Source organism: Trachypithecus francoisi, unplaced genomic scaffold (assembly GCF_009764315.1).
Source record: "Trachypithecus francoisi isolate TF-2019V2 unplaced genomic scaffold, Tfra_2.0 Lachesis_group10, whole genome shotgun sequence".
Taxonomy (NCBI): domain Eukaryota; kingdom Metazoa; phylum Chordata; class Mammalia; order Primates; family Cercopithecidae; genus Trachypithecus; species Trachypithecus francoisi.
This window is the reverse complement of record NW_022681455.1, coordinates 130,916,882-130,935,605: the sequence shown is the minus strand read 5'-3', so window position 1 is coordinate 130,935,605 and position 18,724 is coordinate 130,916,882. Positions and strand designations below refer to the sequence as shown.

General features: G+C 43.7%; 1 protein-coding gene and 1 long non-coding RNA gene across 2 annotated transcripts; one reads left to right on the top strand and one right to left on the bottom strand.

The window, feature by feature from the left end:
• Positions 1–235: 235 nt before the first annotated feature.
• LOC117088271 lies at positions 236–2,035 on the bottom strand. Its single transcript, XR_004439117.1, has 2 exons — positions 1,897–2,035; positions 236–742 (listed from the first exon to the last, which is right to left on the bottom strand). It is a non-coding gene; the product is annotated as an uncharacterized LOC117088271 (long non-coding RNA).
• A 1,776-nt stretch (positions 2,036–3,811) lies between these two features.
• Positions 3,812–14,594, top strand: PRDM7 (PR/SET domain 7). The gene is given in 10 exon segments (XM_033219862.1): positions 3,812–3,860; positions 5,669–5,718; positions 9,116–9,272; positions 10,380–10,481; positions 10,688–10,959; positions 11,361–11,437; positions 12,405–12,506; positions 12,508–12,598; positions 14,353–14,536; positions 14,539–14,594. Coding segments are annotated over 10 exon segments (1,140 nt in total).
• Positions 14,595–18,724: the final 4,130 nt, after the last annotated feature.

Genomic DNA, 18,724 nt, shown 5'->3' with positions numbered 1-18,724 from the left:
CAGTGTTAGCCAGGATGGTCTTGATCTCCTGACCTCATGATCCACCCACCTCGACCTCCCAAAGTGCTAGGATTACAGGTGTGAACCACCATGCCTGGCCAACAAACAAGTTTCTACCCTGCTTGAGTGCTTACAAGAAGCTAATATTATACTTACTAGATAATTAGAATCAAATCTATAAGCTTTAAGATTTTAAGTCGTCATTTTTATGAAAAACATTATTTCCTTTTTTTTATGGTGAAAAGATATACATCTATTTAGAATCAGCCAGCGGGACTCAGTTTAGATGATCCCAAGTTTGTTGGCAACATCCAAAGCATCGTAATCAGGAGCCAGTAGGTCGAACATATGCCTTCTTCTTTCCATCAGGATGTTGACTGTGGCCACATCCACGTCCCAGAGCTTCTTTACAGTCTGTTTGATCTGGTGCTTGTTGGCTTTAACATCGACAGTGAACACAAGCATGTTGTTGTCTTCTATCTTCTTCATGGCTGACTCAGTGGTCAGTGGAAACTTGATGATAACATGGTGGTCAAGCTTGTTTCTCCGGGGGGTGCTTGTCCCAGGATATCTGGGCTGGAGTCGCAGTGTCTTGGGACGCTGGAAGGTGGGTGAGGTGCAGATCTTCTTTTTTGGGGGGGCTGTGGACACATTTCAACACTGCCTTTGTGGCCTTTAAAGCCTTTGTTTTGGCTTTGGCTTTAGGAGGGGCAGGAGTTTCCTTCTTCGCTTGTGGTGCCATCTTGTGAAAAGCGAAAAACGTTATTTCAATAATAAGTTTTTTACAGTAAATCTGCCTGATAGTAGTTTCCAAAAGACTTTTGGTAATTTTTAACCTTAAAGTTAAGCTAAGTAAAATATTTCCATTAAATATCTAGATCATTTATAAATAAGATACAATACTAAAACATTAATTACTGGACATAAGTAATTCAAATTTATATACTTTTGGCTTCTTATTTTTACAGAGAAACTAGATATTTTGGCCTGTTAATAAACATGTTTTTGCCTACCACACTGTACTGTGTACTATGAGAAACATATTACTATGAGAAAACACATCCGGATGTTGGAAGATGGTATACTCATACATTTTCTAATCTACTACAGAATGCTAACATATGACAGTTTAAAATGGTCTATGTCCTAGTTTTCTCTGGAAAATAAAAGTATTAAAATTATAATCAATATATGTAAATAAAACTACTAGAAACAAGCCAGGCACAGTGGTTTATGCCTACAATCCCAGCACTTTGGGAGGCCAAGATGGGTGGATCATGACGTCAGGAGATCGAGACCATCCTGGCTAACACGGTGAAACCATGTCTCCACTAAAAATACAAAAAAATAGCTGGGCACGGTGGCAGGCACCTGTAGTCCCAGCTACTCAGGAGACTTAGGCAGGAGAATGGCATGAACCCAGAAGGTGGAGATTTCAGTGAGCTGAGATCATGCCACCGCACTCCAGCCTGGGGGACAGAGCAAGACTCTGTCTCCAAAAAAAAAAAAAAAAAAAAAAACACTACTAGAAATAATAGAATAACTAGAAACAACTCTATGCAAAGTATGTAAGAAAAGTAGGGCATGTTTTGCAAGAAAAATAGGATGTAATATTTTATAAGGAAAACCATACAAAATATACAAATAAAAAGAGATATCTAATCTTCCCTGTGTTATATTTGTATGGGTAAAATGTTATGTTTTCAGAAATTATATAAAATTCCTGGAAATTTGTCAACGTCCTCCTTATTCATGCTATGTGCTGGTATAGAGTTATGAGTCATAATTCCAGTTATTATTTTAAATGCTGTATGCTACAGAAAAAAAAATCAGATATCTTTGTCAGTTGTGGTATAATGAACTCTCATCAGGTCTCTCATCACAGCCATTTCATACCTTTTGTCATTTAGATATTATTTCCCACTGATGCTTTCCTGAAAGCTCCTGCAATCAGCTACAGGTCAGAATGCTTGTCTCCAACACAGGACTCCCTCTGAGAGTCACCCGTCTGCTCACCGAGAGAAATGCATATCTGAGTGCCTCATCGGGAGAGGGTAACCGGAAACTCAAAAGAATGAAACCATTTGTCTCTTACATACCTATGACCTGGAAGCTCCCGGTCTGGCCTTCTCTTCAAGTTGTCTCACCTTTCTGGAGTGAACCAAGGTACATCTTTCACACATTGATTGATGTCTCATGTCTCCCTAAAGTGTGTAAAACCAAGGTGGGCCCCGACCACCTTGGGCCCGTGTTGTCGGGACCTCCTGCGGAGGCATCACGGGCGCATCCTCAAACTTGGCAAAATAAACTTTCTAAAAAATCTGAGACCTTTCTCAGATTTTCAGGGTTCACACATGTAATGTAGGATGTCAATGTTTATAAAACAGACATTATTCTATCTACTATTAAAAATATGCTGCCAATTAACCTTTAACTTTCTCAACAAAATATAAAGCGATGAGGTACAAATAATATATTTAAACCTAAGTAATGTTGCAAGTTTTAATATGCCTACTTTTCAATTTTTCAATACTATTTTTACTAACTTAACACTGTAAGAAAAATGAGTAATGAAAACATGAATAAAAGCATTTACAGGGGGTGCACATGTTTCCTCCAGCCTCTGCCCATCTCCAGCTTTCATCCCAACTGTCCTGACAGTGGCTCTAAGCATTTCTCTATACCAAGATCTCCCCGCTGAAGCAAATCCAAGTCTTATCATGTGTTATGACACGCCGTGATGATGAGCAACCAAAGCCTCTAGGAAGGGATGCTTTTGTAAAACAAGACTTGCAGGATATAACGTGTGAAGTAAAGCCCATGGCAGAGCTCCCTTTAGCACCCAGGGAGCAGACAGGAAGCTTTTGCCTCACTTTCCTCACTGGCCCACAGCCACGTCCCCCCAGATCAGTCTTGAGGACAACGAAACTCTGGTCTTCACTGTGGACACACTACCAGGTGCTCCAAAGCCATGGCCTCTTCTCGGGTGGGTCCTGAGGAGAACAAAGCTCTGGTTCTAATCCTAACCCCAATCCTGTCTCTAGACTTTGACCCTGACCCTAAACCCTGATCCCTACCCTGGTCCCTAATTCTGACCCTGACTTTGACCTTGACTCTGATCTTGACCCTGACCATGACCCCACCTCTAACCATACTTCCGGCCCTGACTCTGACCCAGACCCTAATCCTAACCCTAACCCTACTATTATCTTTACAATCTATCTCTAATCTTACCCCCTACTGCTAAATAGCTGTACCCAAAAGCACTTTTTAAATTATTTAACTTCTTTTCCTTGAATTCTCTAAGGACATCCTAAAGGAGATGTCATTATGTATTTTGCAGTCCCTCTGAGTGGCATGGCTTCAGATAGAAATTTCTAATACTTTGCAAGACATAAAAACTTTGGAGAGTAACAGCACAGGGTTGTTAGGGATGCATGTTGGCATTCACGATAGTCATTGGTGCTGTTCTCCAAATATTTTCAGTTCAGTTTTTATGAATGCATTCTGACTATTCCAACCCACCTGTTAATTTTTGCATGACCACGTAGCTTTTTTTTTTTTTTTTTTTTTTTTTTTTGCCTATGGAGGTGAGAAGAAATAACATGTGAGTTTTTCAGGAGAAATCTCTAAGAACAGAGTTCTATTCAGCATGTTTTTTTCTCTTTTCTATAGCATTAATTTTAGCAACTTAGCCATTAGGTTTTTTAAAATGTCTTTTGTCTTCCAGTTTGTAAGCCACACTGATCAGGACTACAGAGTTGAATTATTAGAAGTGATAAAGGAAAGATAATGCTTATCTTTTGAAAACATGAATTACCTGTTTAATGGGCAGAAACAAGTTTTGTTCTATTCATCAGGTAATACACAAAACTTTACACAAAAAGTGAGGGTCGGCCGGGCGCGGTGGCTCAAGCCTGTAATCCCAGCACTTTGGGAGGCCGAGACGGGTGGATCACGAGGTCAGGAGATCGAGACCATCCTGGCTCACCCGGTGAAACCCCGTCTCTACTAAAAATACAAAAAAAACTAGCCGGGCGAGGTGGCGGCCCCTGTAGTCCCGGCTACCCGGGAGGCTGAGGCAGGAGAATGGCGTAAACCCGGAAGGCGGAGCTTGCAGTGAGCTGAGATCTGGCCACTGCACTCCAGTCTGGGCAACAGAGCGAGACTCCGCCTCAAAAAAAAAAAAAAAAGTGAGGGTCAGGGAATGCAGAGAACATAAGAAAACATAAATTATTCACTCTGTTGCATTCTAGGAAAGAAGTAGAAAACAGACTATGCTACCTGCCAACAATGAACAAGTGTCCTAATTGTTGTCACCCAGGCTGGAGTGCAGTGGCATGATCTCAGCTCACTGCAACCTCTGCCTCCCAGATTCAAGTGATTCTCCTGCCTCAGTCTCCCGAGTAGCTGGGACTACAGGCTCCTGCCAGCATGCCCAGCTAATGAATCTTAATAGTTTTCTGCATGTAAGATCATGTCATCTGCAAACAGAGATAATTTTACTTCTTCCTTTCAATTTGGATGCCTTTTATTTATTTTACTGGCCTAATTGTTCAGGCTACAACTTCCGGGACTATGTTGAATAGCAGTAGCAAGACTGAAAATCCTTACCTTGTTTATAATCTTAGAAGAAAGGCTTTCAGTTTTTCATCATTGACTGTGATGTTAAAAACGGGCTTTTCGGCTGGGCGCGGTGGCTCATGCCTGTAATCCCAACACTTTGGGAGGCTGAGGTGAGCGGATCACGAGGTCAGGAGATCAAGACCATCCTGGCTAACACAGTGAAACCCCGTCTCTACTAAAAATACAAAAAATTAGCCGGGCGAGGTGGCGGGTGCCTGTAGTCCCAGCTACTCGGGAGGCTGAGGCAGGAGAAGAGAGTGAACCCAGGAGGCGGAGCTTGCAGTGAGACGAGACTGGGCCACCGCACTCCAGCCTGGGCGACAGAGAGAGACTCCATCTCAGAAAAAAAAAAAAAAGGGGCTTGTCTTACACGACCTTTTTATGTTGAGGTGATTTCCTTCTATTCCTAGTTTGTTCAGTGTGTTTGTCATGAAAGATCAATTTACATTTTAAAAATTAATGTAATAGATACCTTATTAGGTATATCTTAATAGATATGATGAAACAAAGATGAAGTTTTATCTATTTTTTTAATCTTAAGAAAATTAACAATGCCCCTAATAGAAGCATAGGCCTTAATGAACTTCAGAAAACATTTCCAAATCGTCCTTGGATAATACTTGCAATCATCACTCTCTGATCCAGAATTCTCTGTCTCTAATGAAAAACTCCAGAGTTAGACCGAGCATGGTGGCTCATACCTGTAATCTCAGCACTTTGGGAGTCTGAGGCAGGTGGATCACCTGAGGTCAGGAGTTCGAGACCAGCATCGCCAACGTGGAGAAACTCTGTCTCTACTAAAAATACAAAAATGAGCCAGATGTGGTGGTGCACACCTGTAGTTCCCAACAACTCTCAAGGCTGAGGCAGGAGAATCGCTGGAGTCCAGGGGGCGGAGGTTGCAGTGAGTGGAGATTGTGCCACTGCACTCCAGCCTGGGCAACAGAGGGAGACTCCGTATCAAAAAGAAAAAAAAAAAAGAGAATCTCTAGAGTTTGGAAATATTTACCAAGCAAACCACTGATTTCTCATCACCTTTTAGTCAAACCTCCTTGGATGGCCTTCAGAGTGGAACAGAGTAAACAACAGAAGGTAAGTATTTCCCAAATCCTATTGACAAGAAACCTTCCTCAAAGATGCAAATACAGGTAAGAGAAGGAGAATGTACAGACTATCCTAGGAACTACTGCCTTCCTTTCCTGATCTCTTTAGCACAGTGTCTGATGTCATCATTATTTTAAGAGTTAATAAGAACAGCAACAATAATCGTTACCATGGTATTATTTTCTCAGTATATTCAGACTTTGTTTTCAGCATTTTACATGAATAAACTTTATGTATAGTACGTATTCAACTTTACATATAGGACCTATTAAGTAGATGCTATAACTATAGCCATTTTACAGATGAGAAAACTGAGGTATAAAAATGTTCAATTATATCCCTGGGCTCACATTCAGTGTTGGTGCAGTCTAATCCAAAACTCCTTCTCTAAAGCACTTACAAGATCATTAAAAGTTTCATAGTTTTTTAAAGTTTATGCTGTCTTACCCATATGTCTTTACAACATTCGTCCAACTGATTTTTCAACCTCAGTTTTTCTGTTATGGTAAAGTGAGATTTGCACTAAAACACTCTGATTAAGGGAAGCTTCCAAGTAAATAGACAATTCATACTGTGGATGGTCCCAGAAGGAGATAGGGTCCCTACCCTCATAAGGGACCCATTCTGATCAGAGGAAGCAGCTTCCAGCCCTGAGGAGCTTCAGGTTTGAAGATTGAGAAACAACAAATAAGAAAATGGTTTAGGACTTCATATAGGTCATACCCTATTAAGTAAAAATATATTCTTCTGGAATCGATTTCAAATGCTCATTCCTGTAGAAGACAGTAACAGCTCCTTCCTCTGGGCTCCAGTTAGGGAACTGTCATGTTGTTTGGAATTATTTGTTTAGCCTGCCTGCTGCCTCTTCATTGTGAGCTCTTCAGGAGTCTAGTCCATACCTGATTCTTCTCAGAACTCCCAAGCCCAGCTCAGGGCCTCTGACAGCCTCCTGAGTGTTTTCTGAATGACTGATTCCAAGTTTATGAATTAAACTATAAGTAACAGGGTCAAGAGATGCTGGAAATACCTTTGAGTTAGATTTCAACTGTAGAGATGATATCAGGACTATGAGATAATTTTCATTTGTTATTTTTCTGTGGGGGCGGGGGGTGGTTTGAGACAGGGTCTGGCTCTTTCGCCTAGGTTGGAGTGCAATGGCTCAATCTTGGCTTACTGCAGCCTCCATCTCCTAGGTTAGTGTGATCCTCCTGCCTCAGCCTCCTGAGTAGCTGGGACCACAGGTGTGCACCAGCATGCCCGGCTAACTTTTATGTGTTTCGTAGAGACAGGGTTTTGCCATGTAGCTCAGGCTGGTCTTGAACTCCTGGGCTCAAGCCATCCTCCCACCTCGGCCTCCCAAGGTGCTGGGATTACAGACGTGAGCCACCGCACCCAGTCTGTGAGAAAAATTATTTATTTATTTTATTTTGTTTTATTTTATTTTTGAGACAGAGTTTCACTCTTGTCACCCAGGCTGGAGTGCAGTGGTGCGATCTTGGCTCGCTGCAACCTCCACCTCCTGAGTCCCAGTTGTTCTCCTGCCTCAGCCTCCCGAGTAGCTGGGATTACAGGGGCCTGCCACCACACCCAGCTAGTTTTTTGTGTTTTCTGTAGAGACGGGGTTGGCCAGACTGGTCTCAAACTCCTGACCTCAGGTGATCTGCCTTCCTCAGCCTCCCAAAGTGCTGGGATTACAGGTGTGAACCACTGCGCCCGGCGAGGAAAATTATGAATCTCACATTCATACTGTATTAAGTAGCTCAAAAAACACTTTGTGAACATTATTATCTTTCATGTTCACTACAATATTAAGAATTAGCGTCAGGGGTAGTGGCTCACACCTGTAATCTCAGCACTTTGAGAAGCAGAGGTGGGCAGATCACCTGAGGTCAGGAGTTTGAGACCAGCCTGGCCAACATGGTAAAACCCCATCTCTACTAAAACTACAGAAATCAGTTGGGCATGGTGGTGGGCACCTGTAATCCCAACTACTGAGGAGGCTGAAGCAGGAGAATCACCTGAACCTGGGAGATGGAGGCTGCAGTGACCTGAGATCGTGCCACTGCATTCCAGCTTAGGCAACAGTGAGACTCCCTCTCACAAAAAAAAAAAAAGAATTAAAAAATTAGCATGGGCTGGATGCAGGGGCTCTTGCCTATAATCCCAGCACTTTCGGATGCTGAGGTGGGTGGATCACTTGAGGTGAGGAGTTCGAGACCAGCCTGGCCAACCTAGCGAAACCCTGTCTCTAATAAATACACAAAAATTAGCTGGGTATGGTGGTGCCTATAATCCTAGCTTCTCGGGAGGCTGAGGTAGGAGAATCTCTTGAATCTGGGAGGTGGAGGCTACAGTGAGCTGAAATCATGCCACTGCATTCCAGCCTAGGCAACAGAGCAAGACTCTAAAAAAAAAAAAAAAAAGGAAGCATGCATGCCAATTTCTGGATCAGGAACTAAAGAGAATTAGCTAACAATACACCCTTATTCAAGCAGACAAGCAGAATTGGTACAGGAACTACCTAATCTAATTCCAAAGCCAAATATTCTTTCAAGGATATGGCAACATGCAACTTTGACATCATTTTCTTAGTTGTCTAGATATATTTTTGCCAATCATCTCTTTGTTCTGTTCCCAACCTTACTGCCCTATTACCTCATTTTCTGGATGTGCTTTGTCCCTCTGCTTTTCTACATTTCCCTTTCCATCAAAAGTCTACTAGTTTTTTTTTTTTTTTTTTTTTTTTTTTTTTTTTGAGACGGAGTCTCGCTCTGTCGCCCAGGCTGGAGTGCAGTGGCCGGATCTCAGCTCACTGCAAGCTCCGCCTCCCGGGTTTCCGCCATTCTCCTGCCTCAGCCTCCCGAGTAGCTGGGACTACAGGCGCCCGCCACCTCGCCCGGCTAGTTTTTTGTATTTTTTAGTAGAGACGGGGTTTCACCACCATGTTAGTCAGGATGGTCTCGATCTCCTGACCTCGTGATCCGCCCGTCTCGGCCTCCCAAAGTGCTGGGATTACAGGCTTGAGCCACCGCGCCCGGCCCCAAAAGTCTACTAGTTTATGGAAGATTCCCTCCTTCTCTCTGTAAGCCCTTCTTTCACAGATCTCGTTGATTCTCCAGCTAGTCTTCCCAAGTATTCTTCCTCCTTCCCTTTAACTTATATAGAACATTTTGAGAGAAAGTTGAAGGAAAGAGCCTTAAGACATGGGTTACAGTCCCAGATTCACTACCCACTTAGACCTTTCTTTTCCCTCTAGTATTTAGACACTCTAGGTATTTCCAAGGTTTGAACATTAACTAGAGTCATGCATATGAAAACATGTTGCAAGCCATAAAGAACTAAAGAAATGCATGTTATCTTTTAATATGTGACTCTCACATTAAAGGAAATGCCCAAGACATCATTCAATAATGAATCTAGTTTGAAAGAATTGTCAGGAACACCAAATTTACTGAGTACAAGTGGCTCAGAGCAGGCTCAGAAACCAGCGTCCCCTCCTGGAGAAGCAAGTACCTCTGGACAGCACTCTAGACTAAAACTGGGTAAGAAAAAGTATAGGGGGACTTTAGTCCCTCTATGTCCTCTAGAAAGGTTGATGAGTATAGTCTACCTATATGGGGTGGACTTTGGATAGGCCTGGGCTTAAGCTGGACTCAACTGTGAGAGCAGAAGTTAGATGCAGTATTTTGTTAAAATTATTTATTTGTTCACTGAGACAGTCTCACTCTGTCACCCAGGCTGGAGTGCAGTGGCGTGATCTCGGTTCACTGCAACCTCTGCCTCCATGAAAATAGCGATTTTCATGCCTCAGTCACCTGAGTAGCTGGGATTATAGGCATACACCACCATGCCCAGCTGATTTTTGTATTTTTAATAGAGACAGGGTTTCACCATGTTGACCAGGCTGGTCTCAAACTCCTGGCCTCAAGTGATCTGCTCACCTCAGCCTCCCAAAATTCTGGGATTACAGGCTTGAGCCACCATGCCCAGCCTTGGATACACCATTGAATAGCATGTAAGAACATTAACTTTGGTCACTCACTTGAATTATAATCCACATAGAAGCATTGGGGCCTTGGGCAAATCTTATACATTCTCTGAGCTCCTGAACGGTAATCTGTAAAATGAGACCAAGTATATACAGCTCATATATTGCTTGAAATCATTAAATTAAATATAAATGAATTGATACATGCAAGGCATCCAATAAGTATCTCTGATAATAGATCTTCTTTTGTGCATTTCTACATTTCCTCTCCCATCACACGTCAACTAGTTTATAGAAGATCTCTTATAGAGATTATACTTTCTTGGTGTTGTATGTCCAGGCCTTTGTTCAATGCCTAAGATGAAATGTGCCCTCAAGAAATATTTTATAAATGAATAAATGCATGAATGAACCATTTTATAAGTAGAAAGGTTGGGAGGTTAATGGGATAATGAGAACAGGCAGAAACTAAAATTGAATAGGCATCTACAGTCAGTGTGAGTGTGGGGTCTAAGTCTCTCTGAAGCAGTAAAGAAGGGGAGACTAGAGTATGTAGAAAGGTAGATGCTAATTTGATGGTAGGAGATTTCACATTTTGTTATGAAACAAGGACGAACACTCCAGACTCCCAATTTTACCTATCTACTCTTCTCCAACCTAGAGCTCAGGAGGAAGGAGACTGAAGGAAAGATGTATAGCCTGAGAGAAAGAAAGGGTCATGCATACAAAGAGGTCAGTGAGCCCCAGGATGAAGACAACCTCTGTCGGCCCTTTCGGCCACTCTCACAGCTTGCTGTTATGTCCTGGTGCAATTAATTTCACCATTTGGCCCACAAATCATTCCCTCACTCTAACGAATTAGAGTACAGGATTGGGGCTAAATAATGTGAGCACCCAACTCTTTCCGAAGCTCTTATATCGAGGAGCATGCATTATAACTTTCCTAATCCCTGCTTCCCTCACTTCCAGATTGTGAGATGTGTCAGAACTTCTTCATTGACAGCTGTGCTGCTCATCAGCCCCCTACATTTGTAAAGGACAGTGCAGTGAACAAAGGGCATCCCAACCGTTCAGCCCTCAGTCTGCCCCCGGGGCTGAGAATTGGGCCATCAGGCATCCCTCAGGCTGGGCTTGGAGTATGGAACGAGGCATCTGATCTGCCACTGGGTCTGCACTTCGGCCCCTATGAGGGCCGAATTACAGAGAACGAAGAGGCAGCCAACAATGGATACTCCTGGCTGGTGAGAAGAGCCTGTCATTTCCCCTGTTCTATCTTCCCACATCCCTTCTCTGCCTTTGGTGGGACATCACCTTCTACATGTCAGGATATAGGTAGGGAAAACATGGTTAGCTCTGTGTACTCAAGGGTCTTTGCAGGAACATGAAATTCTTGTTTAGAGATCAGAGGGTACATGGGAGCAGAGTGGTACAAAGACAAAGAAATGCATCCTCCCTTGTGGAGCTTCTGCTCTGACTAGACAAACCAACTGAGATGTGTAGATGATGACTAAGGTGCAGGCCATGTGGTCTCAGTTGGCAGTTGAAGCGCTGCAGGCCCAAAGGCCATTGATGACAGTGGAGTAAAATAATTCTTCTGATTTTTACCCTCTAAAAAGCTTTACCTTATTTTTCTGAAACTCAGATCACCAAGGGGAGAAACTGCTATGAGTATGTGGATGGAAAAGATAAATCCTGGGCCAACTGGATGAGGGAAGGCCAGTACCTCCCTGAGTTTCAGACAGAACCTTCATCTCTCACAAACCTGGATCTCCTTCCTTCTCATTATGCCTCCTTCAATGATTTTCACATCCGCTATTTCTATTTTTCTCCATACAATGCTGTTTTATACTGTCAACATTTAGAAATAAAAAACAACAATATAGATATTATGATTTATTTATATCAAAACACAATATGTATGTTAGACAAAATTGAGGCACCAACATAAACCTTGAGAAGCCTAGATTCACGGGGGACACTGAATTCATGCTTTAATATATGTAATCCACATTTATTAAGCACTTAGTATGTTCCAGGTTAGGAAGTGAAGTTCACTACTTGAACAGAAGCGAGCTGCAGGATGACCCAGCCCCTTTCCACAATGGGCTCTCGTTCTATCAGAGAATAGAAAAACAAATCAACTATTACTGTTCTATATTATTGGGCCAAGAGAAAAAGACTTCTAAGTTTCTCTGGGAATCTGGGGAAGTCAAGTGAATGGCACCTGAGTGAACTGTAGGGTGATTAGAGGAAGGCCTGTCCAAGAAAGATGGACTTGGGCTGAGTTTGGAATGATGTGTGCTAATCTAGAAACAGAGCACATGATCCAGCACCAAGTTCTGTGTATAAAACAGAATTAATTTAGAGTTTAGAGAAGCTAGAGGTCAATGTGTTTTATGGCCAATCAAGGTGGAGGTAGGTCTGGAGTTCGGCTTTGAAAAAATGGTTATTTAGGCACGGCAGGGAAGCATTCTAGGTAGGATGAGCAGTGTAGTCAGAAGTGCAAGTTCATATGACATTGTGAAAGAGATTTAGGAATGAGCAGAAGGTTCCCAGAGGAGCGGTGGGGGAGTGGTCAGCACAGACCATGGAGGCCTAGACCAGCAGGTGATGGGTCAGACCTGGATCTGACAGATACTGGGAACTCACTGCCTCTTTTCTTTCCCTTTGCCTGTCCTGACCCCAGGTATGTGAACTGTGCCCGGGATGATGAAGAGCAGAACCTGGTGGCCTTCCAGTACCACAGGCAGGTCTTCTATAGAACCTGCCGAGTCATTAGGCCAGGCTGTGAACTGCTGGTCTGGTATGGGGATGAGTACAGCCAGGAACTGGGCAGCAAGTGGGGCAGCAAGTGGAAGAAAGAGCTCATGGCCGGGAGAGGTGGGCATCACTACTACTCTTTTAAAAGGACAGGAAAGAAATAATTATCCTAGAGAATTTTCATGGTTTAACTCTTAAGGAGAGTAAAATACCATCTAAAGTCAGTAAAATTTCACATCAGTGACTTCCAAAATTAAATATTCATGTTATATGCCTTTGCCTCTTTGGAACAATTTTTATTGTTTTAAATCTTTGTTCTGATTTTACATTCTAAGTACTTCATGCACAGAGTATTTAACAGCATATAGTACTGAAAGACTTAAAGACAAAAATCAAGTTCTCAAACACCTACCAGCTCTCCCAACAAGGTAGTTTCTTCTGGCATTTCGGTGATGTTTATTAATGATATGCATGTGCTTATTCATTCATTCATTATCTCAATTAGCTGTCATGTGAATTCCTACTCTGTGCCAGACGATGTTGCAGGAAGTATAAATACAGATTGATTCAGACAATCGGAAAAACTGCTCTTGAACAGATGACATGTGAATCAGGGAACCATATGATGACATACAGACATATGTGTAATATCAGACAGTGATTAGTGCTTTGAAGAAAATGAAGCCAGAAAGAATAACTGGGGATCAGCATGAGACCTGGAGTCAATGTGAGACCTGGGGTCAGTGTGAGACCTGGGGGTCAGTGTGAGGTGAGAGTAGAGTGTTGCAGGGGATTGTCAGGGAAGGTTTCTCTTAGGAGACAGCATTTGAGAAGTGCAAGTGCCTGTGGGCCAAGGGTTCCAGGCACAGGGCGCAGCTAGTGCAATGGTCCTGAGGCCAGTAATAATAGTTCAGCTTTGGTTCATTTTTGGAAAACAGGCTGTGGTGGGTCATCCCCTCAGAGCTGCTCCAGTTTCCAGGTGAGAGAGAATGGTGGACAGGATGAAGGTGGGGAGCACGGAGGTAAGCCTGAGCAGGGATATATTTTGAAACAAGACTTCCTATTGTATTTGAAATGGGCTCAGACTGAATGAAATAACTCAAACATGAATACTTGACGTGCAGCCTGAGAAAGAGCATATTCTCATTTTATGATTTGTAGAATCTGAAATAGAAGCAGTTCATGCACCTAGTTGGGGCAGCAGGACCCAGAGTCCTTTAGTCGGTGGGACCTGGACCACTCTGTGTTGGCCAACCTGAATCCCACCTCGTGATGGAGAACCAGGCACATAACAGTCCTCAATTAAATATGTCCTTTTGAATGAGGAGACCCAAAATTCAGATTTGCTCACACATCTCTTTAACCACATTTGTGGAACTCCAGGCTGAGTTCTCCTAATAGATCCTTTTCCCCTCTTAGGAAGTCACTAAGGACAATCTCACCTAAGTCACCAAGAGTGCTATTTCTCAGTAGAATAAAATAGCTGAAGACCTCGTGTCAGCAAAAGTGCCCAGGGACCAGGGAGGGAGGATGAAGCAGAGGGTGATCAGGGAAGACTATAGGACTTGTGGGGGAAGGTCACTGCAGTTCCATCTGTGTAAGGAATGACGCTGCTGCTGGTGCTGCTTGAGGTTTCACCTCGTCTGGCTGATGCGTAGAAAAGGCCCAAGACGTGGGATTTCTGAAATTTTTAAGATGTAGTGAATAAAAGTTGAATGGAAAAATGAACTGTAAAGGTCCATCCAGCACTTGGTAGGAGAGAGTTTGCATTGTTAACATATGAAGAATGACTGGTTTTCATTTGATCTTCATACCTTTGTATGTGGTAAGGCCTGAACAAAACGTCTACCCTGACCAAAAACTTCCTCTTTCAGAACCAAAGCCAGAGATCTATCCATGTCCCTCATGCTGTCTGACCTTTTCAAGTCAGAAATTTCTCAGTCAACATGTGGAACGCAATCACTCCTCTCAGAACTTCCCAGGACCATCTGCAAGAAAACTCCTCCAACCAGAGAACCCCTGCCCAGGGGATCAGAATCAGGAGCAGCAATATTCTGATCCAGCTGTAATGACAAAACCAAAGGTCAAGAGATCAAGGAAAGGTCCAAACTCTTGAATAAAAGGACATGGCAGAGGGAGATTCCAAGGGTTTTTTCTAGCCCACCCAAAGGACAAATGGGGAGCTTAGAGTGGGAGAAAGAATGATGGAAGAAGAGTCCAGAACAGGCCAGAAAGCGAATCCAGGGAACACAGGCAAATTATTTGTGGGGGTAGGAATCTAAAGAATTGCAAACGTCAAGTATGGAGAGTGTGGGCAAGGTTTCAGTGATACGTCAGATGTTATTACACACCAAAGGACGCACACGGGGGGAAGCCGTACATCTGCAGGGGGTGTGGGTGGGGCTTTAGCCGGAAGTCAAGCCTCCTCAGACACCAAAGGACACACATGGGGGGAAGCCCTACGTCTGCAGGGGGTGTGGGCAGCGCTTTAGCCGGAAGTCAAGCCTCTGCTACCACCAGAGGATACACACAGGGGAGAAGCCCTACGTGTCACCACACATTTGGTCACCTCACATTTGCACACCCCAGCTCTGAGGTGGCTTCAGCAGAAATCTGCTGACCCCTTACATTCCCTGAGAGTGTAAAGAGATCAGAAATAACTAATTAAGCAAACCCACCAGTTTCATGACTATAGATGAGGAAGAACAGGGGATAGTTCTGTAAGTGTTCGGGGGACATCAACATGTGTGGTTCTTTCCCGCACTGATTCCCTCCATTTTTTGTTATTTTTGGCCTCCTGTTCTAATAAATTTTGTCTCCATACAAATCTGAACTCAAAGTGTATACCTCATTCTTCCCTTATCACTGAGGCAAGAAGAGTCCAGAAGGGCCACAGAGAACTCATACCTTCAGCTCAAGTCTCCACAGGAATTCAACCCCCAGAAAGATATAAGCCCATCTGAAGCCAGAGTCCATCTGGTTTCACTATTGGAGAATCGATTCCCAAGTCCAAGAAGATAAACATAGGATTTTAGAGAGTCGCAGCAGGAAAGGGAGCTCCCTGGTCTCCTGGGAGGTATGGCCTCTTCTCCTAATGGACCCCTCTCCTCTGCTCGATACTCTCCTTTGGCTCCCCCTGTCTCCTCTCCTGATTTCCTCCAATCTCTGTAGCCCCAGAGGTGAAAGCCAGACAGGAACACACGTGTGTATATATGTGTTCACGTGTGCTATATGCCTGCATGCATGGGTGCCCTCCGTGTGTGTATCTGTGTGAGTGTAGGGGGGCTTCAAGGGTGTGTGAGGAATAAAACTCAAAATCCTAAGGAAATTGAATACTCTGAGAGAAGAGAGACAGACCCTCTCATATTGTTTTACATTTAGAAAAAGAAAGAGAAGCAAAACTAAAGGCAGGCAGCCCGGCGCCTACGAACCAGACCTGAAAGCAGGCCTGGGCCTGCCTGACCTAAGCCTGGTAGTTAAAATTCGACCCCTGACCTAGCAACTGATGTTATCTGTAGATTATAGGAAGACATTGTGAAACTTCCCAGTCTGTTCTGTTTCATTCTGACCACCAGTCCATGCAGCCCCCAGTCACGTACCCCCTGCTTGTTCAATCGATCACAACCCTCTCACGTGGACCCCCGTAGAGCTGTGAGCCCTTAAAAGGGACAGGAATTGCTCAGTTGGGGAGCTCCGCTCTTGAGACAGGAGTCTTGCCAATGCTGCTGGCCGAATAAACCTCTTCCTTCTTTAACTCATTGTCTGAGGAGTTTTGTCTGTGGCTTGTCCTGCTACAACTCGAACAACAGATTCTTAGCAAAGCAATTTTATTTCTGCACGGAGGGGTGCCTCCTTGGCCAGTCACCATGAGAGTACACCTGAACAAAGGGGCACGAGAGCCTTTATTCCTGACGCGAGTCCTGCCCCTGTACCTTTTCCCATTGGCTGGGGTCAGGTCATACAATCTAAACTAATCCCAGTTGGCTAAACACTTGATTTTTTTAGATAAGGTGGGCAAGTAAAAGACAGTGGAGAGGAAGGGGAAGGGGTGTCTGTAATGAGCTAGGAAGTTAGTCCTCTTTCCAAATAAGGAAAGGAATGTGAGCTGGTACTGATAACGCCTAGTACTGTGGCATGCCTGGGCATCTAACAAAGGAAAAAAGGAGAAAGGGGGTGTCAGGCCTCTGAGCCCAAGCTAAGCCATCATATTCCCTGTGACATGCACTTACACATCCAGATGGCCTGAGGCAACTGAAGAATCACAAAAGAAGTGAAAATGGCCTGTTCCTGCCTTAACTGATGATGTTACCTTGTGAAATTCCTTCATCCTGGCTCAAAAAGCTTTCCCACTGAGCACCTTGTGACCCCCACCCCAGCCAGCCAGAGAACAACCCCCTTTGACTGTAATTTTCCACTACCTACCCAAATCTTATAAAACGGCATCACCCCATCTCCCTTCACTGATGCTCTTTTCGGACTCAGCCCACCTGCACCCAGGTGAAATAAACAGCCTTGTTGCTCACACAAAGCCTGTTTAGTGGTCTCTTCACACGGATGTGGGTCGGGTACTATGAGTTAAAGAATAAAATATTGATCAGATTATTTGAAGAGAAACCTCATCATATCCCACAGGTGTGTGTGCATGTGTGTATCTGCACACTTATGTGCATATACTTGTGTGTGCGCATGTGTGTGCACACATATGTGCATGTATTTGTGTGTGCGTGTGTGTAACCGCACACATATGTGCATGTACTTGTGTGTGTGTATCTACACACATATTTGCATGTATTTGTGTGTGTGTGTGTCGGCACACGTATGTGCATGTACTTGTGTATATATGCATGTGTGTCCACTTGAGGGTACCAATCATAGAAGGAATGCCCCTGCTTCCTCCAGGGGAATCCTAGATCCTCAGTCTCCTACAGAGAAACAAAAATGCAAAAACAAACACCTTACTCTTTTTTAAAAACAGATGATGAAAAGGGAGAGTTTTTTTTTTTTATTAAGATCCATACTCTCTGTCAAGACCCAGCCAAGCTTGCAGAGGGAAGAGAGACCATCCCTGCAGGCCTAGGAAGAAGCCTTCCTGTCCTCTTGGAAGGGCTCAGGAATCAAGCCTCCCTGTACCTCCCAGCAGACACATGACTGAAATGTTCTGAAGTTTCCTCCAGAAGAAAGTTGAACATGGGTGGTGCGAAGAAGAAGGAAGTGCCCCAGATACATGGGCCATCAGCTTTGCTGCCACAAACAAGCTCAGCCTTTGGTTCTGAATCTGATTCTTGAGGTGAGAGAAGGGCTCTCAGACCAAAATGTCCCCAGGGCATGGAGAGTCAAGAGGGGAAATGGAGTGCTCAAAATCGAGTCAGTTTCCTGCTTTGAACAATCTAAGTCCCTTTTCTCATTCAGTTAAAGCCAGTGGAATCCCCAGTTGGGACTTGGTAGTAGAGGGTATCTGCTAGATGGTACTAGCCATCAGGCATTTAACGAGGGGAAATTTCTATGAAAATAAACAAACACGAAGGCTAATAGTTGGAAACTCAGTTTCTGAGTCCACAGGGCAGTCGTGGAGAGGATTTCTAGATGCCTTCAAACAACGGCCCCCAGGCTTGGGTGTAGAGAGCATGAGTGAAGTGCCACACTTGTTTCACTGGGGGCCTGATAACATTTGCACACCTCACATGGCTCGGACTGCTCTGAGCTATTTTTCTTTTCTTATCTTCTTTTACAATCTAGAACATGTAAAGGATTGTCCTACATATCAGCCAGTTCAGAGACATTTCAAGTACAGCAGCTTCAGATCTATATATAACTATCATCATAGTTAGCCTTTTCTGTTCCACTGCAGTGATCTAAGCCATGACTGTGCTCCCAGACCAAACCAAGGGTCGGGCTGCTTGTTCTCATCACCAATAACGAGATGCGGACGAACTGGGAGAGGAGAGAATTTTTATTTTTGTAACTGGTTACAGGGAGAAGACCTGGAAATTATCACCAGACCAACTCAAAATTACAAAGTTTTCCAAAGCTTATATACCTTCCAAGCTCTATGTCTATGTGTAAGTGTGCATTCATGTAAAGACGTAAGTGGTTAACTTTTAATCTATTAACTAAGATCTGAGTCCTGAAAATCTTCTCTGGAGCCTCAGAAATACATTTAAACTAAATGGGTCCAGGTGCTGGGGTGATTACCCTTATCTCCTGCTAAATCATGGAGGCTTGGGGAGTTCCTTTACACCCTCAATA